Raw genomic sequence first — 20,132 nt, 5'->3', positions numbered from 1 at the left:
ATTTGACTGCTTTTCGTGATCAGCTATAGAGCATGTGCCGTCGTGTTGACGTTAGCGGATCTATTTGGTGTCTACGTGAGAACGGTAGTATATCGTCACGACGGAAAGTGAATCTAGGCATGGCAGAGAGTCCGGGGTATCAGTTCTCTAAGGCCCAGCACCATCGGGATACCCCCGGCTTTGCTCACTTGTCAGCCCGGAACATCCTGCTTTCATTCCTTCACTGCGTATCCCCTTGGTAGTCGGAACTTGTAAAAGACTCCCAAGTCTGCTGATAGCTTATACTGGTCTATTAAAGTTTGGATTTATACGCTTATGACGTTCATTCAGTAAGCATTTACATAGCAAGATCATGAGAAGGCGCTAACCATACAGACATTGCACAAGTAAAATAGGAACTGCGCGCTCACAGTTCCGCCAGTAACATGGTTCCAAGGTTCTGCACAACCTGATCCCCCATCGCCTTTTCGACTGCTTCTTCGAGATGACGTTTGGGGTCTTGCTTGCCCACATGCCGTGTTTTGAGTTGCTCAGCAGTCAATGTAGATTCTTCTTGCACAGATTTGTTATATGCTTCTGAAAGTGTGAGCATCGACTATAAAATCCGTCAGAGATAGTTGATAGCAAAGAGAAATGGGAATATATCACCTTAATGGCTTTCTCGTTGTCCTCTTTATGCGAGTGGAAATCACGAAGTCGCAGCCCTTCCGTCCAGTTTCTCTTGTGCAAGTTCATCAACATTGCTTGCTCAAGTTCTGTTTTTCGGTAATTGACGGCAATGGAGTAATAGTGCCGGTTGAGACCGTGTATCAGAGCTTGGATCGATGGCTTGTTGATATGTCCAATGTTTGATGTCGTCTGACGGGGTTCACGGCCAGAGATAACGGTTTGGGGGTTGATCAGGCGGAAGGCGTCGATTACGACTTTTCCCTTCACAGATTGGATCGGGTCCACAACAACGGCAACTGAACGGGAATTGAGGGATTCAAATGACTACACGAGGGTGAGATACAGGGAAGGAGCGAACTTCTAGGAAGAACCCACCTGTTGCGTATTTATATCCACGCTTGACAGCCAACAGCCAAAGCCAGGATGTGAATGGTACCAGCCTACAACCATCTCAGGTCTGTACAATGCAGGGGTGTCGCCGGTCAGCCGGAACCAGTCTACATCACTGACATTACGCACCGTCCGGTTTGCTTCAACATATCCACCATCTTGGCTTGGAAAACATGATCCACTGACTCAACACTAACGGTTGTTCCTGACTGCGGCATGGCGAACACGTCGATGACTTGGACGGTATATTCGTCCACAAACTCTCCCAGCATAAGACCCATGACTTCCATGGGTACACCAGCCCTTCCATGTTTGAGCATCTGTATTCCGGTAAGCTATGTTTTTAATGTCGTGAGAGGACTTGCCTTCAAAAGAGCAAGGGATGAGATATGAATAACCTCTCCACTGTACTGCTATGTTAGTGCGAATTCTTGATGAAGGAAAGAAAATTTACTTGTCTGGAGTTGTCACATCGGGTCGCGGACCTCCCTGTCGCATTTGAGATTGCTGCATGAACTCGTCCATGAGGGTCTAATGAAGAGTGAACGAAGCGTCGTAGGCTGGTGGCGAGAGCGTGAAAGTGACGCGTCGCTTCCTTCTTGGGCGATATTCGGCAATTTCCGGCCATTCTATTTACTTGTGCCCTTCAAAACAAATAAAAGCATTTGATTCTGTCCTTCGACAACCAAGCTCGAACGCTGGCCCTTCATGCATTCATGACTGAGTGGTATGGGCACCAGTGAACTCTCGGATGCCCTCAATCCATCTTACGCTGTTCCATATCGAAATCGTCCACCGCAGAATCCATATCCAGAGCCGTATCAACCTGTTGTCCAACCGCCTCAGCAATCTGCTCCTCATAGAAGCGAATTAGAGCTCGCAATCTCAGAACCTCAGCCTCCGCCGCCCACGAGGTCAGTCCTTGCCGATTTCAGTTCGTCTTATACCTTTAAGGGATCATCCAGGCAAACCCAACCCTCCGCAGGGAGTGTTCAAGCAGTTCATGAATTACTTCGGATCGTGTCTGCAACTAGCCAGGCACAAGAAATAGAACGTAAGAGACGAATAGCCTGGGAGCAGGAGCAGGAAGCGAAATATGCGCATCGACAAGCAGAGATGGAGCGTCAATTGTTTGAGCTGCGACAGGAACTCGTCACTCTTCGTTCGACAGTGTCCGCAAATACTCAACGGACCTCCGGCGCATCTCCGTCACTTTCATTAGCTCGTAACGCGCCGTTTTCGCAGCAATTACAGTCCGCTTCTCCCATTTCGCCTGCTCCACAACCACCTAGCCACGCGTTCATTCAAGGCTCTTCGAGTCAGCCAAACATAAATTACCCTCAACAATACGCAGTTGCTCCGGACCAGCAACAACAGAATCTACCATCTGATGAGCCTGCAATGAGCGCTATGACACCATCTCCTTCTCCACAGCCCGTAGTGCTCACGCAACGATCGCCGAATACAGTATCGAAATCGCGTAAAAAACGACGAGCATCATCTAACAGTAGCGAAGAATCAGATTCTGGTAGTAGCACCTCGGACAGTTCTGTATTGGCGCGTGAGCGGAAGAAACAACGTCGAAATCATCACGATAAACGTTGTATCACCATCCATGTCAGCTTTTTGTCTCTATTTTCTTGGACGCATCGATTGATACCATATTTTCTCTGTAGCATGCAATGAGAACGCATATACTGCTGCTCATGGATGTACCAAATGCGAATAGTCTTCCCGATAGCCACATCGAAGGGCAATCACTCAAGGACACCGACCCTGTGCGTTTTGTTTGGGACAAGACGGCTAAACAGTCTGTGCACAACGCACGTATGAAAGCTCGTGTTATAGCAAGCATCAAAGAGAAACGTCGACGGTACAAAGATGTCCCCGATGGAGAGTTCAGCAAGAAGAGTCTGGACTCCGCGTTTGATCAATGCTTCACTACTTTTCGGCAGAAGTTCAAGGCGCAGAGGGATGATAGAGAGGCTGAACATTCCAGGGCTCGGGAAGATCGGAAAGCACAGAAGTCCAGGCATGTATCTCGCAGGAAAACCGTGAGTTCCCATGTTCGACTGGACTTAAAATTACAAGTCTGATATTTGCACAGAAACTCACGAATCGGGCCGACGCACGGCTTCGTATTGAGGCTTTTGAGCACATTGCGTTCGATGGCGCATTTCAACTCGAGTGCATGTCTTCTGATGATTCTGACTCGGAAGACGAGGGCTTGCTCTCTTCTCGGGGGTATCCCTGGCGCAGTAAACGTTTGATTAGGTTCTACGAGATACTGGACAGGGAAGACATTGGGGACAAGGCGTCCAAGCCCAAGAGGGGTGTTGGAAAGAAGGATCGGGTTGTCGGTCCCTTGAAGGAAGGCTTTCATCTCCCTCCCAAAGGTGTAGCCAGCTGGATGATCAGCCGACGGTGGATGGAAGAAGCTCAATTGACGAGATCTGACCTACCGCGTTTGCTTGAATCGATCGTCAAGGACCAGCCTGATTTTGATTCCACGGTCCAAAAATGTACTGTTCTGGACGACGATAGCGACAACGAATACTTTCAGCTTACGAATCATAATACAGCTTCGAACTTGCAACCGTTACCTATACGTTACAATATCGCCAATAACTCTTCTCTGCAATACGCTCTTTCTTGATAATTTATACGTATGATTGTAGCCAGTTTGGTGAACACTGTACATGATTTCCCTCGTTTATGTCTATTGAACACCATGTCATTTAACACCCATTTGACGAAACACATCTCTTCATTTTCTGTACAGTATGTGAAACTTCACTAAGTACTGCTGCAGCAAATACTAGCCTAAGTATCATTGTCGTTGTTCAATTTAACGCCAGACAGAAATCATTACAAGCCCAGATTCGAAGCCTAAATCAACATTGTCGACTACTACGACTGCCCGCTCACGCAGAATCCTCACAGAGAAGCGAAGGAGTCCCGTGGATCATATTATCAGTGATCATGAATTATTATATGTTTCACGAGGTTGTATTACTCGGACCTATTCGTAGGCTGTTCCCGACTGTTCACAGCGGCGACGTTGTTACTGTCTGAACGCCCTGCAGCCCTTCGAGATAGGCAATCTGACGGCCCCCGATGGTTCCGTGATGGCCAGCTTCCTACATATAAGCACGGCGACGACCATCTTCTGGGTCAAAGACAAGGTGCAGCTGGATCACTGGTACTTAAGTACGAACAAGGACTAATCTAGTAGTAACCTTGCTCCATTCTAGAACCAGAAGCTCGAGACCCCTTGTTCGGCCATGGCAACCCTCGTACGTTGCCCGAGTCCCAGACACACCGATCCAATGCAGACTCTCTTCATGCGAGACGGATCCCAGTTGATCATGAGTTCCTGCTAGGAAGGTACTAGGGCCTTGTGAAAAAACATCTAGGACACGCTTCTGACATGAATGAACATATGAAATAGGATTTAGACGATCTCCATGGACCTCCCAATACAATTCTGAGTCAGAACTCGCAGTTGTCACCTTGGACCTCGAAACATTCGAGGAAAATAGTGACCCGGATGGTTTGACACGTGCAGAGTTATTGCCACGGATAGCCCAACTGGAAACTTTAGCCCGGAACGCCGTTGGATTTTAGTGTCGCAAAGTCTACATACTCGTGGTTTGCAGGGTTCTGTTTTGACAACAGTTTAAACTGATACACGAGGACAATAACCAACTGCAAGGCAACATTTTCGGTGTGGAGCATAAAATTAGAAATCGGGTAGTTTTGCGGGATGTTAGTCCTGCTTACGGTGAATGAAGAATCACTGATGTAGCCCTAAACAAGCCGATACTTCAAGTAACGATCAAGCATCCCAGTATATTCCATGACTGATGACAACATAGCTATATACTTGCAACGGTATTTTCAATATATCGGCGAGCCAGCTGGTTGGCGACAAGAGTCATCAACAAATCCGGGTTCCACGTCAACGAGATCTGTAAGTGAAACAGACCATATAATCGGGAATTAACGTATATACTTCCTCTATAAGAGTCCAGTTAGTCAATAATCAAGCACTGTAATTGAGAGATAGAAAGGTCAGGGCCCCCAAGCGTATATAGGGAGCCAGGGAATTTGTCCGCAGTGCACACGATGTGTACTTGGACTGGTGCACAGCAAAGGTTCATCCTGTGCAAAATGATGAGAAAGGGAACTCACCAGCTAGAGAGCTGTTGATGATGGTGGTTGGTGAGAAAGAGAGAAAGAGACGTGGTGACGACTAAATAGGGCGAAAGTTCCCACGGGATCTGTCGCGGTGGCCGGGAATTGCCATTTAGTGTAAAGCTGCGCGTGTCTGACGAGCTAAGCGATCTCTTCTTTTCGCTGTCATACGGTAACGCCCTTGTCATGAACCTCATCTTCACCCCCAATCACGTGCAACTACTCAACTCGTGCTACCCTCCTGCTTCTTCTCTCTTGACGGCCGGTCCAGACTACTCTCCCAATTCCCAAGAACTCAGCCGTCTCACCTACTATGCGTCCGTACCATCAAGGTTCCTTCGTTCTTCCTCGCTCATCTTCGCTTTAACAGCTCGAATCACCCCGGAAAGTTGACGAAATTAGGCAGTGAACTCGAGAAACGGCTCAGAGTAGAATGCAGGAAGGCTCGCTCAGGAAATATCCGTACAAGAGCGTAAGTAAATCTCGTGGATTTGCTCGCATTGATTAATAGCAGCCGCCCACCAGGTCTCTCTTAATTACTCTGGCTATATTTCGCGCTCTTGCTACAGAATGTCGTCGGGATATTGCTCTCCTTTCTCCCTCCTTGGTGGCATCAGTCGATGCAGCTCTGTCTTCTGTCCCATCGGATATCGAGGTCGTTGCAAGGGCCGCCAGCGTCGTATGTACCGGATCATTGTATCATCTCAGATCGTTCACCTACTCGGTCAGTTTACGGCCTGGACAACCTACACCAACGGTCAGCTCATTGGAGCTGACAGTGACTTTACTCGGGATTATCTCTCGGCGCTCAGAGGTTTTGCCACGTTGAGCTGTTCTCAAGCAAAAGACCCTGAAATGCAGAATCGGTGAGTTCGGCTGGCGTGTATATATTATTCAACATTCACGTCTTACAGGACGCGCCTTGTCGGATTTGCCGCGCTCACGGGGGCGTTAAGCTCGGAGGCATTATACAACGATTCCCTCCAGTTTCGCTCCCAAGTTTCTATCATCATGCGCCCTATTCTAGTAACCATGTTTCAGACTGACCTCAAAGTTTTGGACGACCAGTAGGCGTTCTTCTCCTTTGACTGGGTATACGTTAGTTGACTACTTAACAGGGCCGAAGGTGTCAAAAAAGCTCCATTATCGCCTTATCTCTCAGAATTTCGTACACGACCAGTCATTGAGAGACGTGCTGCTTCCATCCATCTTCACATCGACGGAGACAAAGGTCCCTCAATCTCAGACGTCTCGAGCGCATGTCTACGCGCCTTTGTCACCTTGCTGGAACACGCCAACGGATCACAGTTAGGATACATAATGCGGTCATCTTTTGACAACCTTGATGATATGAAAGGCTGGACCAACCTGCAACATTGCTGTTGGTTTGCCCAAAAGACTGCTGATTGGTCACAATATCAGTACAGATACGCTGTCCCAACGTGGCTCGTGGAAAGACTCCAGCAAGGCCAAGACGAACCTGTCACCAGTTCGATGCATAAAGCTCTTACTTCTATGGTGACCACTGTTTTCAACTCCCCGACACCTCTCATCAATCTCTCCACCTCCGATATTCTATCAAATTTGATGACTATGGTTGTACGACGCACCTCTCTGGACCCCGAGGACCCTCTCCTCCCAGCCCTCGTTCAATGCATATCGTCTCTAGGCACTCATGTCTACTACTCCGATCAGATTCAAGATCTCGCGGTTAGTCAATAGTGTCCATGTCCGTCATCTCGTGCTTATTATTCTTCGCAGGCTGAACTCATCAACAGACTCACATTGATCGAAATACAAGGTGTTGCAGGCCGTGGTGGGTCTTCCAGCGAGCAAGTCCGCACAGAGGTCATCCGTGAATTACTTGCCGGCCTTTCTGGCCTTGTACACTCTGCTGACATTCACGAATCTTCCGGTAACGCTGAATCAAGGAAAAGGCCTGAATCCGTGTCAGGCCACACATCGTCTCCTTCTATTAACGCTACCAAAAAGGATGCTGGCGTTGACGAAAGAGCCTCTAGGAGAACAAGGGTTTCTCCCGACATCTGGCATGATACTCTGAGCCTACTGTGTGATAAAGATTATGCAGTGCGTGCGGATTACGCGCAAACATTGGTTTTCTATCTGGCAAATGAAATGCCGAAGCACCCCGACCTGTCTGATGCTGACGGTCCTTATCGGCTGCAGACCGTTAACAAACATGTCCTTCTGTATTCGGGAGACATTGGTGCCAAGTTCCTCAATGCCCTCCATGCTTACGTATATATCCTTGCCACCACCGCATCGCTAGGCCTTACATCTAGTCCTTCTGCATCATACTCTGCCTCAGTCAACGGTCACGATCATGCCGCCCGAATTGCAGAGCCTCATGTTGATCACGACCCGACAGCAGAGTCACCCACTCAAGATCTTTCATTTTCTGCTTCCCAGACACCTCGATCACGGAAAATATCGTTGGCATTCCGTCTGCTAGAAAGGGCGCCCTCTCAAGTAACTTCCGCGGGTTCAGCATGTTTGTCGGACTACGCCCATATACTTGACATTTTAACGACCGTTCAAGCGCAATTGCCCGTCCGTGGTTTGTTGACTGGTCTGCCGATGCTACTGGCATTAGACGGTGCTACTCGTAAAGATGATGTTGGCGACCCTGCAACTGTCCGTCGGATTAATGCGACAAAGGCTGTCCTTGCGAAGATTTGGTTGCTACTAGGGTCTCAATGGGATTGCAAGCAATTGGTAGATATGGCCGAAAAGGTAGATATCTTTTGCTCATGAGCACTGCATTGTCCTAACAATGTGGTTTAAGGCTTTGACGAAAGTGTCCAGTCTATCGAGGTTGCCTACGAATCCTCCCTGGGATATAGGGATATATTGTTCAGCGTCACAGCCCGTACAGTTTTCCTCAGAAGGCACATCCTCTGATGAGCTTGTTTGGTCTGGTGTTGATGCCGAGACAGCACTTTCACATCTTGTTGCGAACAAGAACGTGCAAGAAGCTACCGGTCTGGATAGCCAGACCCTTCTGCGACGATTCTCTGTCAAGTGGACTGCCGAGGGAGCGTTGACGGAATGTAAGCTCTTCTTCCTTGGTCAATATTTTTGGTCTCTGATCGACCACACATCCTAGCCTATAAAAAATCCACACCGTACGACAGTACGATACGTGGTGATGGGATCTCCCCCCTCCTCAAGATCTCGCCTGGTTTCATGCACATCGAAAATATGTCACTTCAGAGTCTCGCTCGTTCTACTCGGGGTGTAGGAGTCACGGAATTACGAGAGGCACTGGAAGGTCGAAGTAGCATGTCAAATCCAGCCTTAGCTTTGGGAGGTCGACCATCCTCCATATCCACACTCGACCATGGCTCTTCCGTGGGGGACAATCGTTTGACGAAGACGCGGTCGAGGACGAAGAAACGCGTTATTACATCGAGCACGGGGGAAGTGAGAGATGTCCTCAATCGGCTGGGTTTAGGCAAACAAAATGGCAGCCTTTTGAAGTCCTCCTTCCCAACATTGCAGAAAGATCCGGCTCGTGCAGGCGGTAAAGGCTGATCCCCATTTCTACGACTGCACACAACACAAAACTATCCTTTCTTATTTGTTCAGCGTATTATTATTTTTAGCATTGTTAACTTTGGCTCGAGGGATTTGTGGAGTCTGGACTTGGGTTGTGGACTGGCAATAAAATTATTCCATGATAAGTAGCTAGATTGTGTGCTTGGAGTTGCATTTAAATAACCATTCTACCGTCGCTGTTTAGCTTGTTGTGCGGATATTATCTTACGCCGCGCTTCCTCTTCTAGGTTGGACCAATACGCCAACTCTAGCTGAGATTTAGGATGTGCTGCGAAGAGATTGCCTTTCTGTTGGAAATTGTTGTGAGAACGGGTATCAAATAACGGCTGGATCACGTACACTCAGTCCTTGTAATAACGTCTCGTACATGGCCGACTGTGCCGTAGCTTTAGCTATGCTGTCGCTGATTTGATTAACGTAACGTTGAATCAACTTGGCAAGCTCTTGTCTTAAACGCAGAAGACTGTGACATTTCAGAAAAGGCAAAGGACGCGAAAAAATTGACTCACTTTGAGAAGATCATGGTTTCATCTGACTGCTCCGTCAAGGCGACGAAAGAGTTGAAAATGACGATGTAGTGGTGGCAGATCTAAAGACTATCAGAACGTTATTTCTCTCTGCGTAATGAATATCTCACGTTCACGACGGTGGGTTCTGTCAAAGCAGTAGCACGACTGAAATAACTCGAGCTGCCCCCCTCCGCAAGTTTCTTTACACCATCGATATTTTCAGACATTACCTTCTGAAAAACTGGCCATAGATCCATGCGAACGCCAAACATAAACGTCACAGCAGCAGGACATGCGCGGTTTTCAATTTCTGCCGCAACATCTTCGATGATGCGGATCATGGTGAGAAGTGGAATGAGAGAAGGGACGGGTTCTAGTGCAGAACGGACGAAGGTCTAAACATATAAGGCATGATTTAAAGTCCAAGGATCCCAAGGCGTACCTGTACGTATTCAAGTACGGGGTCAAATATCTGTTTCCAGGTAGCATCCGTAGCTGCTTGTTCCTCCTTCAAAGACGCCAGTTGAGCTGATATAGAAGGAGGCATCGGCGTCCGAAGACCACCAAATTCAGAGCCGGCATAAGAGTTGTTATCAGTGGGCGAAAACGCAGGTGACAGGTTGTTTTCTGAGTCTAGAGGAGGACGTGGTGTTTGCACAGGAAAGAAGGTCTTCACGAAGGTATATTCCGCAGTTGCGTTATCCATGAAAACGAGAAGCAAGGATCGTAATAGCGCTTCTATGGGCTCGGTCTAAATAAGAGGTGTTAGTTGGATTCACAAGAGAGCAGAAATCACGCTCACGTATGTTTTATCATCCGCCATATACGCCAATGTGACACTAGGTCCATCTATCTTACCGTACGCTAGCCGTTCAAGATTGATGGATATGGATTTCTGCTCCGATGATGTTATTGGCTCGTATTTCTGCGCTGAACGAGCCTGACATAGACGGGTGAAGGAAAGCAATAATCCATAGTGCAAATGTAGCCCACCTTGACCCATCCCAGGCTTCGTGCATAACGGCGAAAGCCAGTCTCATAATAGACTCGCGCCGAGCTAACATAAGACCTTTGAATTTCATGAGCGACATCTGGAGCTTGTCGCTGGAGGAACGCGAATAGTGGTCGATACTTCAGTATTACAGATGTCTGGATGACTTGCATGTTTGTCGTGACGCTCTTGTGTATGGGTTGAAAGAGGGCAAGGAAGAAAGCACGTGTCTTGGATGCTGCCTTGTGTTACAGAGATAGTAGGCGATATACGCTGGTGGAAAAAGGGCAAACGCACGACTATCCGTAGACCCTCTGCAACTTCACCAACGTCCCTCGCTGCCTTCACTCGTGCTCGCGTTTTGCATGTATCTAGTCTCCGCTCGAAGTCATCGATAATATCAATCCAGGGTTCCCCGACGTCAGTGTCCAAGATAATAGTCGCAATTGACGGTGATATCGCAATGTCAGTTATCAAACTGGATAGCGGCTTCTCGATTTTCTGCAAAACAATTGAAGGGTGAGACTTATAGTGCATATTGGACACTAACGCGACGACTCTTGAGCCTATTGTCGATGTCTTTACTTCTGTCTTGAAGTTCTGATATTTGCCCTGATACCGCTGAGAGGTCCTTCTGAAATGTGGAAAGGAATGTTTCCAAGGAATCGAGAAGTTTGACACTAGTCTAAAGCAGAGTATTGAAAGCCTTAAAATCAGATACCATGGTAGTCACACACCTGTACTTGGTCATGGAGTTCTACGAAATCCTTCTCGCGACTGGAATCTTATTCGACACGTATTGGATAGAGTCTACAGAGGCGTCTTTGACACGTACAGAATTGGTCCAGCTTAGAATCATCTGATAAACGATGGATATAATGAGCACAGACAGAAAACTAGGAATATACATACTGCTCTGTTCAGACGCCATTTGACAGATGACAATGGTGGGCAGAGGAATAACGAATGTGGCTGTGCTGATCTAACGCTAACGCAAGGGATCCTAAATTACTATGCGGCCTTTACAAGTTCTTGTACACATTATAATACTTAGCAAATACATCATTCCTTAGCTTTGCCACATATTAGGCAGCGTCTTCATTGAGTTGCTCTTGACTAAAGTGTAGGTTCTCTCTGGCAGCCGTCTTCCCGACTGAATGCTATCCAATATCCATTCAGGCTTAACAACCTGGACTTTTGTTCTTGACTTGGTTGTAAGCAGCTTGTGGGTCTTGGAGCCGTTGAGACATTGGGACGATAGTATATGCGTCGCACCGGAGGCGGACATTCTAATATGATTAAAACTCGTTAGATATATGAAAGAAGAGAGAACAAACTCACAAAATAGTGCCACCGGCCTCTGTAACTATTCGTTTCATTTCGATATCGGTCGTGCCATCCAGGTAACCGTCAATGTAGATGCGGGTGTTGCGCAATATTTGACTCTCAGAGCGTCCTTGTTCTCTCTGTTGGGCGAGCTTCTGAGCGCGGGCCTCAAAGTATTCTGTTCGATGGGAGATGCGCGTTTCGGCAACTTGGTGGCCCGTTGACGTTGAAATAACATGATCTGATACAAAGCTCAATACCAGTTCAAGTACACATCAGCATGATCTGAACCTGAACGATCAGAGAGATCAGAATGAGTGAGAGGATTTGACTCGTTGGGCAGTGTGTTCAATAATAGTTTCGTAAGGTTGGCTGGGGATGGTTCACTCTCAAAGTCTGGCAGTTGCTCCAGAAGAAGACTGCACAACTTGTAAATTTTGGATGTTGAGCATGGGAACAAGACATACTTTATCTTCTCCTTGGGTCTAAGTGGCCGGTTCTCCTGCGCGTTATAGGGTTGGTATCTTGTGGACTTGCTGTCTTTCGCATCGAGTCCTTTGCGACGTGCTACATGTTTGACGACCGTGAAATATTTCTCCATTATGGAGACAAACCCTTAAATAGTGTTTATACAGTGAGATGAAAGGAGGATGGTGAAGCATTTCCAAATTGGGCGGACGAACAACGAGGGATGTTTGTTTGTGTTTATCTTCGAGTTGTCTCTTCCCTACCACCTCCCTTTACACATCGAGGTGAAATGGTTCGAATAATTATCAAAGGAGGTACGTGTATATCCTCATCATTCTCAACTACAATAGCTTATGTTTTCATAGGTGTTTGGAAGGTGCCTAGACTCCATTCCTGATGTCTGAACGCGAACTCACTTTTCTTGCAGAATACTGAGGATGAGGTTCTCAAGGCTGCCATTGCCAAGTACGGCAAGAACCAATGGTAAGTTAAATATTCAGTAAAATTAAGTTCCTATTTAACACAGTGCAGGGCGCGTATATCTTCTTTGCTGGTCCGCAAGACACCAAAGCAATGCAAAGCTCGTTGGTATGAATGGTTGGATCCCTCTATAAAGAAGACAGAATGGTCTAAGGTGAGTCATGTTCGACATCTTTATCTCTCATATATGCTCAATCCATATAGACGGAGGATGAAAAGCTTTTACATCTCGCAAAGTTAATGCCCACGCAATGGCGTACCATAGCGCCAATAGTTGGTCGGACAGCCACTCAGTGCCTCGAACGGTATCAGAAGTTGTTGGATGAAGCCGAAGCAAAAGAAAACGAGGAACTTGGGTTTACGGGGCCTTCTGGAGATTCTGGACCGAGTGCTGACGACGTCCGCCGGCTCAGACCTGGAGAGATCGACCCTGACCCAGAAACTAAGCCTGCACGGCCTGACCCTATTGATATGGATGAAGACGGTGAATTGATTCTTTTCATCCATTTGTAGCACTATCTTACCATTTTGTAGAAAAGGAAATGTTGTCCGAGGCTCGAGCTCGTCTGGCAAATACCCAAGGTAAGAAGGCCAAGCGGAAGGCTCGCGAACGTCAGTTAGAGGAAGCGCGGAGGCTTGCCGTACTTCAAAAGAAGCGTGAGTTGAAGGCGGCTGGAATAATGTGAGTATCCATAGTTAACATTTGAAGACTGCTCTGATTGATCATACTCAGAACACGTTCCAAAACCAAAAAGAAAGGCATGGATGTGAGTATCCGTTCTGCTATTTCGTCTTTGGCTCGACTCTGAGATGTGTTCATAGTACAATGCCGATATACCTTTCGAGAAAAAGCCGGCCCCTGGTTTCTATGACACGTCAGAGGAGCAGGCGCGTGTGGCCGCTGCACCTGTAGGCCAAAGTCTTCGACGGCTCGAAAACAAACGTAAGCCTGATCGTGAAGAGGAGGAAAGGAAGAAGAGGCATGCGTACGAAAGAAAACGGCGAGCATCAAACAAAATTCCTTGCAGCCCGAGATGCACAGATCCAGAAACTGAAAGAAGCCGAATCAATTGGCAGACGGCAGAAGTTGGTACTGCCTACAGCCCAGGTTGGTGAAGCCGAGTTGGAGGACATAGTCAAGATTGGCCTGGCAGGAGAGAATGCAAAATCACTGGTCAGCGGAGGAAGCGAAGCAAGTGGACGACTACTAAGCGACTACGAAGGCTTGGAAGGAGTTAGGATGGCACGGACCCCCCGGACTGCCCCTCAACGTAGGTTTTTATTATTGTGATCGGACACAGTTAACTGATCTCCATTTCTTAGAGGATAATGTTATGTCTGAGGCGCGAAACCTACGCAATATGACCATTGCGCAGACACCCCTTCTCGGAGAGGAAAATACGCCTCTGCACGCCGGACCTTCAGGTGGCACAGGATTTGAAGGCGCTACTCCCCGGCATCAGGTTGCGTTCACACCTAATCCTCTAGCAACACCCCTCCGAGCCGGTGGTAATATCGCTGCGACACCGAGGGGCGACATAGTTGCCGGGACACCGTTACGGACACCTTTACGAGACAATCTATCAATCAATCCCGAGGACTTTACTACAGTTGAAAGTACTTCTCGAGAGCAGCGGTTACGCCTTAACTCTTCGAAACGGGCGTTACAGGCAGGATTCATGAATCTGCCCAAACCAGAAAACAACTTTGAATTAATGGTTCCGGAAGACGAGGAAGAGGCCGGGGACGTAGATGCTTCCACACTCTCAGAGGTCGATGCGGCCGAACGAGATGCGCGACTCAAACGGATGCAGGAGGAAGAAGAAAGGAAAAGCTTGGCTCGTCGATCACAAGCAATACGTTTAGGTCTACCAAGACCAGCTAATGTCGATGCAGATGCGATGCTACGCCGCCTCAATAGCATGGAAGGAGACGAGGCGGAGCAGCTTATCAATGCTGAACTCGCAAAGTTGCTGGAGCATGATTCCATTGCATTCCCGTTACCCTGGCACGTCAAGACCTGGAAGCACGAAATCAACCTACATCATACCTGCTGACGATGACATTGATAGTGCTAAACAGGCGCTTCACGAAGAATTGGCGTCACTCGTAGGATTTCCTAATGCCAACCCCGAGCAAATACGGGACGGTCTTATGCGCCTAGCAAAAGCAGATTCTTTTGATGATGACAGCCAGTCCTGGGCACAGATCCGGAAGCGGCTGGTGTTTAACTCGTCATCTGGCGAGTGGGTTGAGCCTTCAGAGCTATCAACCGAGGAACGAGTCTCAGGGTACCAAGTTCTGATGACGGATGCTCGGGAAATTATGACTAAAGATGCTGCCAAGGCAGCTAAAGTGGAGAAGAAGCTTGGCGTGACTCTAGGCGGCTATCAGGCACGGTTTGCAGCAGTGTCGAAGCGAATCACAGATGCGTTTTCAGAGTTACAGAAGACGCATCTGGATTATGAAAGTTTTGCACGTCTACGGATTAACGAAGAGGCTACTGGTCCTCGCCGCGTCTCTGCTTTGAAGGAGGAGGTTGAAGTCCTTGCAAGACGCGAGCAGGGTCTACAAGAGCGATATGTGGAATTGGTGAACGAGAAACGTGAAGCCGAAACTAGAGTATCCGCATTAGAGGAGAAGTTAATGGCTGAAGCCGAGGAGTTGAATGAGGCACAGCTGGCGGCAATGGAAGAATAGGGAGGTCACTGTATAATGTCTTCACGTACTTTATTACCTTGTAGCGAATTGTATCCATATCCATATTTAGCTTTGCCCTAGGCTACCTTTCCTTCTAACTCTCACTGTCATCACACTTTCTCGCCTTCACCTTTGCTCGCCGTTACTGAACATGCAGGAAGAAGGTCGTCATCGCACATACACTCCCCCTCAAGTGCCGCCACCAGCTGCGACAGGCAACGACGAGTACCGTACTCAACGACATTCTCCTCCTTCTCAGTATACCACCTCGCCTCGTCCACCAATGCCTAATACACTTCAGTGGCATCCTCCTTTTCATGATAATAATCCGTTCGACGATGCGCGATTCGACCAACAGCAATACGACCAACCAGGACAGCGCGATTCCATCTTTTCCCAACGACGCGTTAGTCAGCTACCGTTGGCACCTGACGACAGAAGGCGAGACTCGGATGCTACTCTTGCTGATGCTGGACAGTCTGATCCCTACAAGAAGTACTCTCTGTCGTCGTATGAACATCCCTATGATATACGCCCCCCTCAGAACGCATACAACCGTTCGTCACTCAATCAGAACTATTCTCCTCGTCGCTCTGCAGCTCGGCGCAGTGTGAGCTTTGTTGAACATCCCGGCGTGATGGAGTACAATCCTGACGAGCACGAAGAAGTCGATCTAGAGGCCGACCGGGCCCAGAAGAGACGCGGCATCCCATCACAGATGCTCCAACTCCATGTTATCAATCAGTCCATTGGCGACGAAATGGGTGGGTACGACTACAGCGACAGCGAGAATATGGGACGACCAAAATACAGGCGAGCGGATTCCGGAATGTCAGAATGCTCAGAAGTAGGCCTCGACCCTGACGATCCTCGAGTTACTGGCGCTCGTGCAAATCACCTTGAGGACCCGGAAGACATTGAAAAGAACATGCTCCGACAGATGGACTATCGAAGTCGTCGCAAACATCTCATGCGCGTCAAGATCGAGTTCAATGTTACCTGTGTGTATCCGACATTAATTGTGCCACAAAAAAGTCCTGACTTCGCTAAGCTATGGTTAACCGTCAGGAATTTCTAATCAAACTTGCCAAAAGTCTTATGACATTCGGTGCTCCCTCCCATCGTATTGAATCCCAGCTCATTGCTGCAGCACGTATCCTGGAAGTAGAAGCAGAGTTTATTCATCTTCCCGGTGTCATCATCTGCTCCTTCGGCGATCAGGAACTGGGCTGCTCTGAAACGCATTTCGTGAAGTGCGGGGGTAGGTTGTCCTTGGGAGCGCTACACAAAGTCCACTTGATTTACCGATCTGTTGTTCACGACGAGACCAGCGCGAAGAAGGCTTCGGCGCAGCTTAACGATCTATTGAATGCACCACCGCTCTATTCTGTCACTTTCCGCTGTCTCCTTGCATTCTGTCTATCGGCTCTCATCTGTCCCCTTGCGTTTGGTGGATCGTTCCTGGATATGTGGGTTGCAGGCGCGGGCGCCTTCATTCTATCTGTTCTTCAGCTTTGCGCGACGAAGAGCGCACTTTACGCTAACGTCTTTGAGTAAGTGTTGACATTTCTCCCGGAAATCGCATCTCTCTCATGTTTACCTCAGAATCACTGCATCTATTTTCGTGTCGTTCACCGCTCGCGGACTAAGTAGCATTCGCAGCCAAATATTCTGTTACACTGCAATCTCTTCTTCTAGCATCATCGGCATTTTACCTGGGTATTTGATTCGTACGTTCCTTCAACCGAAACCGTGGCTAATCTCTGACTGTCCGCTAGTGAGTAGTTCCCTTGAGCTGGCCTCTAAGAATATTGTGTGTGGAAGCGTGAAAATGGTTTATGCACTGATCTACACATTGTTTTTGGTATGTCTCCTCGATCTTCATCACATACACAGGCCAATCATAAAGTTCTCAGGGCTTTGGGCTGCAGATTGGTTCCGATTTTTACCTTCTGTTGGATCGCCACACACGCCACAGGCTGGACGCACTTGCTAGCAACCTCTCTACGACTGTGTCTCTGACGGGTGCTTGGACTGCTGATAATGACACCGTCAACGGTACGATACCATTAGTCGGTACTTGGACGTTTACGCATGCTGTCTCGCTCACTCAGCATGATATTGTTAACGCCTGCTACCGTCCAAAAAGTTTTCCTTGGTATCTTCAGCCTTTCCCAACCTGGACTGCTTTCATCATCGTCCCAGTCTTCTCGCTGTTCTCGTCCCTTGCCAACTTGCAACCCCTTAAAAGCAAACAACTTCCTATCATGGTGGCAATCTCGTGCTGTTCGTATGCCTCAAATAAGGTCGCCAACCATTATATCTTCAATCGATCGGACGTCGTCTCTGCTATCGGAGCCTTTACTGTCGGTCTACTGGGAAATATTTACTCCCGCAAAATGGGTGGTACCGCATTTACGTCTATGGTGACGGGAGTGTTATTCTTGGTTCCGGTACGCGCCCAATTTTTACGTAGTCTTCTAATTTCATTGACTCCGGCCTATGTAGTCTGGTCTTTCCCAAGCGGGAGGTATTACTGCTAATGGCAATGGAATCGACATCGGAGGAGCGATGATTGCAGTCACTATCGGTATTACTGTTGGGCTATTCATGAGCCAGGCGCTCGTATACATGTTCGGCACCCGGAAAAACGCAGCTGTTTTCTCATTTTAAAGTACCTCACATTCTCTTTACCTTGTTGCTTTGTGCCCCATCAGCCTGTTTGTCTTGTTCCTCCTGCGTATTCATATGTTCTCTACAAAAACGAATGTACACGTCGCCTTTTCTTCAGTATCTACTTTGACGTCTAGAAACGAACGGCCGGCGAATTTTCTACGTTTTCAATAGGCACCTTATGTCCCACAAGAGTACGGATGTTGTTAATACCGTAACTAAATCAGTATTTAGCGTGATAATCATTTTTCATGTCAAAGGTACTTGCCGAATCATTGTGGGTCGCTCAAGACTAAGGCCCCATCCATGCACCCGAACATCCTTCGGGAAGCCCATGGGTTCAAGCATTTCTGGTCGGAACATCCCACTGTTTCCGACTTCAACCCATTTGTTCAACATTGGATGAAATGCGAAAATTTCAAGTGATGGCTGGGTAAAGCGCTAGTTGGTCGGGAACCTATGGCAGAAGACAGACTCGGACAAACCTCGGTATAAGGATTATACGCTGGCTTAAACCTGACTTTTTCGATGCCCATCTTCTTGAAGAAGACTCGCATGAATCCTGCGCGATTGCGGCGTAAGAAATAGAGTCAGAGTTTAGGCAAAGAACTTACCAATCAGGTCCGACAGGGTAACATTGCGATCAGCGACAACTCCTTCGACTTGATGGAATTCAGCCAAATGGGTTGCGTCCATGGTCTCGTTTCGGAATACCCGGTCGATGCTGAAAAGTTTGGCTGGCTTGAAGCCGTCACCACTGTCAGCAGTGGATTTTGTACCAGTGAAATCTCCATCTTCTCCATCGACCTTCTCTCCCCTGCACTTGGCTGCCAATTTGTATAGCATGTGGGCAGATGATGCCGTCGTATGTGTTCGTAGAAGAAGTTTGGATGACTCTTCGTGCGACCAGGGAGCGCGATAACCAGTTGAACCATACGCGCCATGTTCATGAACGGTGGAAACTCGCTTGTAATATTCAGGTTCTGGAGGTAGTGAATGTGGGGGGTCGGAGATGTAAAAGGTGTCCTGTAAATCTCGGGCGGGATGTTGCTGGGGGACAAACAAGGCATCGAAGCACCAGAAACCGGATTCTACATATGATTGGGTTGGCATTTCTGTGAAACTGATAAAAAAGAGTAAGAAGTACTGGAATGCCAGAGGCACGGTAGTGCACGTACCCCATCTCCAGGAAAATATTACGGATTTCCTCCCGGACTTTGAGTAGCATGTGTAAAGCACCTCCGGATGTCGGAATTCCTTCTGCCTCGAAATTGTATTTCTTGAATTTTGCCGTTTTCCATGCACCACTGAGGAAAAAGACATAAGAAGCAACCGAGCCACGAAAAAAAATAAATTACGATGTTAGCATGTCTGTAGTCAGATCTGTTTCCGGTTTCGCGGTGGAAGTGCTGAATTCAGGACCCTTGTTCACGGTGAACCACTGACCCTTCCTGATTGATGTCAGCAGCATCTGGGGAAAGGGAGGGAAGATTCACTTTTGTACGATCAGCTTGCGCTTTCGCAGATCCGCCAAGACTTTCTCTCCGGTCTTCAGTGTTCCCGTAGATTCTATTTCTTGCAAGTCTAGTTGTGTTGTATCGTTTATGGTATTAGCCTGCGGCAGATCAGAAGTTCACTTTCAGCACTTTTTTTTGAGGAAATGAAGTACCGTCTTGACAAAACCATCACCCTCTTTACCAATCCAGCCATTCTTGAAGGCACGGCCTTGCCCAACTTTTGCTGTCTCATCTCCAACCAATTTCTTCAGCTGTTGGGGTGTCACTGGGGTTCCCTGGCCCTTCACGGGGAGGGCAGACCAGACGCGAGCTTCGTGCGATCCCTCCTTTGCGATCGAAGCACCTTCTGGTGTCAATACATGAGTGAAGACCTCGCGTGTTTCGTATTTGATCATCTGGGGATTCCCTAAGTATCTTCCGACCAATTGAAGTTGAAGGACGCACCTCGCGACTGAGCAGTGAATTCAGAGCACCGAGAATGGTTATTTGAGCCTCATGGGACGTTGCAGGCTCCTTCTGGCCGGACAGAACAAGAGTCCTGGAGTCCTTTATAGAGGACTGGGCATCGAGGGTATCGAGAATGAGCTGCTGGAGAGCTTCAGCCATGGTGGACGGGTAAAGCAAAGATCGATT

General features: G+C 48.0%; 8 protein-coding genes across 8 annotated transcripts; 4 read left to right on the top strand and 4 right to left on the bottom strand.

Annotated features, from left to right (window-relative positions):
* Nucleotides 1-406: 406 nt before the first annotated feature.
* Nucleotides 407-1,584, bottom strand: EV420DRAFT_1616863 (Mov34-domain-containing protein; the record flags this gene model as incomplete). The annotated part of the gene is made up of 6 exons (XM_060475173.1): nt 407-595; nt 649-993; nt 1,045-1,126; nt 1,189-1,379; nt 1,425-1,464; nt 1,514-1,584. The coding sequence occupies 6 exons, from the start codon at nt 1,582-1,584 to the stop codon at nt 407-409; spliced, it is 918 nt and encodes a 305-aa protein (XP_060338461.1).
* A 145-nt stretch (nt 1,585-1,729) lies between these two features.
* Nucleotides 1,730-3,931, top strand: EV420DRAFT_1503283 (uncharacterized protein). Its single transcript, XM_060471168.1, has 4 exons — nt 1,730-1,973; nt 2,025-2,676; nt 2,736-3,113; nt 3,167-3,931. The coding sequence occupies exons 1-4, from the start codon at nt 1,789-1,791 to the stop codon at nt 3,713-3,715; spliced, it is 1,764 nt and encodes a 587-aa protein (XP_060338460.1). The 5' UTR covers nt 1,730-1,788; the 3' UTR covers nt 3,716-3,931.
* A 1,511-nt stretch (nt 3,932-5,442) lies between these two features.
* On the top strand, nt 5,443-8,811 carry EV420DRAFT_1259442 (uncharacterized protein; the record flags this gene model as incomplete). Its single annotated transcript, XM_060466956.1, has 9 exons — nt 5,443-5,573; nt 5,627-5,728; nt 5,782-5,935; nt 5,986-6,122; nt 6,171-6,323; nt 6,375-6,966; nt 7,018-8,010; nt 8,063-8,327; nt 8,384-8,811. The coding sequence occupies 9 exons, from the start codon at nt 5,443-5,445 to the stop codon at nt 8,809-8,811; spliced, it is 2,955 nt and encodes a 984-aa protein (XP_060338459.1).
* A 191-nt stretch (nt 8,812-9,002) lies between these two features.
* EV420DRAFT_1635439 (vacuolar sorting protein) lies at nt 9,003-11,266 on the bottom strand (the record flags this gene model as incomplete). The annotated part of the gene is made up of 12 exons (XM_060476446.1): nt 9,003-9,122; nt 9,175-9,298; nt 9,345-9,424; nt 9,473-9,739; nt 9,787-10,095; nt 10,147-10,284; nt 10,338-10,577; nt 10,633-10,836; nt 10,886-11,020; nt 11,073-11,119; nt 11,171-11,194; nt 11,248-11,266. 12 exons carry the CDS (start codon nt 11,264-11,266, stop codon nt 9,003-9,005), a joined length of 1,707 nt encoding a protein of 568 aa, XP_060338458.1.
* Nucleotides 11,267-11,313: 47 nt separating this feature from the next.
* EV420DRAFT_1503263 (uncharacterized protein) lies at nt 11,314-12,351 on the bottom strand. Its single transcript, XM_060471167.1, has 4 exons — nt 12,129-12,351; nt 11,953-12,080; nt 11,677-11,902; nt 11,314-11,624 (listed from the first exon to the last, which is right to left on the bottom strand). The coding sequence occupies exons 1-4, from the start codon at nt 12,260-12,262 to the stop codon at nt 11,405-11,407; spliced, it is 708 nt and encodes a 235-aa protein (XP_060338457.1). The 5' UTR covers nt 12,263-12,351; the 3' UTR covers nt 11,314-11,404.
* Nucleotides 12,352-12,418: 67 nt separating this feature from the next.
* Nucleotides 12,419-15,309, top strand: EV420DRAFT_1635437 (pre-mRNA splicing factor component-domain-containing protein; the record flags this gene model as incomplete). The annotated part of the gene is made up of 11 exons (XM_060476445.1): nt 12,419-12,443; nt 12,495-12,505; nt 12,557-12,612; nt 12,661-12,763; nt 12,814-13,093; nt 13,144-13,291; nt 13,343-13,376; nt 13,432-13,552; nt 13,638-13,880; nt 13,933-14,621; nt 14,692-15,309. 11 exons carry the CDS (start codon nt 12,419-12,421, stop codon nt 15,307-15,309), a joined length of 2,328 nt encoding a protein of 775 aa, XP_060338456.1.
* A 793-nt stretch (nt 15,310-16,102) lies between these two features.
* EV420DRAFT_1259109 (DUF1212-domain-containing protein) lies at nt 16,103-17,982 on the top strand (the record flags this gene model as incomplete). The annotated part of the gene is made up of 6 exons (XM_060466937.1): nt 16,103-16,310; nt 16,361-16,862; nt 16,915-17,039; nt 17,088-17,173; nt 17,226-17,762; nt 17,818-17,982. 6 exons carry the CDS (start codon nt 16,103-16,105, stop codon nt 17,980-17,982), a joined length of 1,623 nt encoding a protein of 540 aa, XP_060338455.1.
* Nucleotides 17,773-20,105, bottom strand: EV420DRAFT_1685802 (phenylalanine-tRNA ligase; the record flags this gene model as incomplete). Its single annotated transcript, XM_060479277.1, has 9 exons — nt 17,773-18,200; nt 18,251-18,411; nt 18,468-18,544; nt 18,597-19,105; nt 19,161-19,289; nt 19,341-19,433; nt 19,479-19,597; nt 19,652-19,894; nt 19,944-20,105. The coding sequence occupies 9 exons, from the start codon at nt 20,103-20,105 to the stop codon at nt 18,116-18,118; spliced, it is 1,578 nt and encodes a 525-aa protein (XP_060338454.1). The 3' UTR covers nt 17,773-18,115.
* Between the last annotated feature and the right edge of the window lie 27 nt (nt 20,106-20,132).

This window comes from Desarmillaria tabescens (genome assembly GCF_030435595.1).
Source record: "Desarmillaria tabescens strain CCBAS 213 chromosome Unknown EV420scaffold_2, whole genome shotgun sequence".
NCBI lineage: Eukaryota > Fungi > Basidiomycota > Agaricomycetes > Agaricales > Physalacriaceae > Desarmillaria > Desarmillaria tabescens.
This window is presented reverse-complemented; position numbering and strand designations above follow the sequence as displayed.

Excerpts from the sequence above, each read along its gene's own strand:
- EV420DRAFT_1503283 (XM_060471168.1), top strand. The coding sequence starts at position 1,789 with ATGGGCACCAGTGAACTCTCGGATGCCCTCAATCCATCTTACGCTGTT. Across the intron at positions 2,677-2,735 it reads AACGTTGTATCACCATCCAT|CATGCAATGAGAACGCATAT; the intron begins GTCAGCTTTTTG and ends TTTTCTCTGTAG. Across the intron at positions 3,114-3,166 it reads ATGTATCTCGCAGGAAAACC|AAACTCACGAATCGGGCCGA; the intron begins GTGAGTTCCCAT and ends ATATTTGCACAG.
- EV420DRAFT_1503263 (XM_060471167.1), bottom strand. The coding sequence starts at position 12,262 with ATGGAGAAATATTTCACGGTCGTCAAACATGTAGCACGTCGCAAAGGA. Across the intron at positions 11,903-11,952 it reads TGATCTCTCTGATCGTTCAG|ATCATGTTATTTCAACGTCA; the intron begins GTTCAGATCATG and ends GCTTTGTATCAG. Across the intron at positions 11,625-11,676 it reads GAGGCCGGTGGCACTATTTT|AATGTCCGCCTCCGGTGCGA; the intron begins GTGAGTTTGTTC and ends TAATCATATTAG.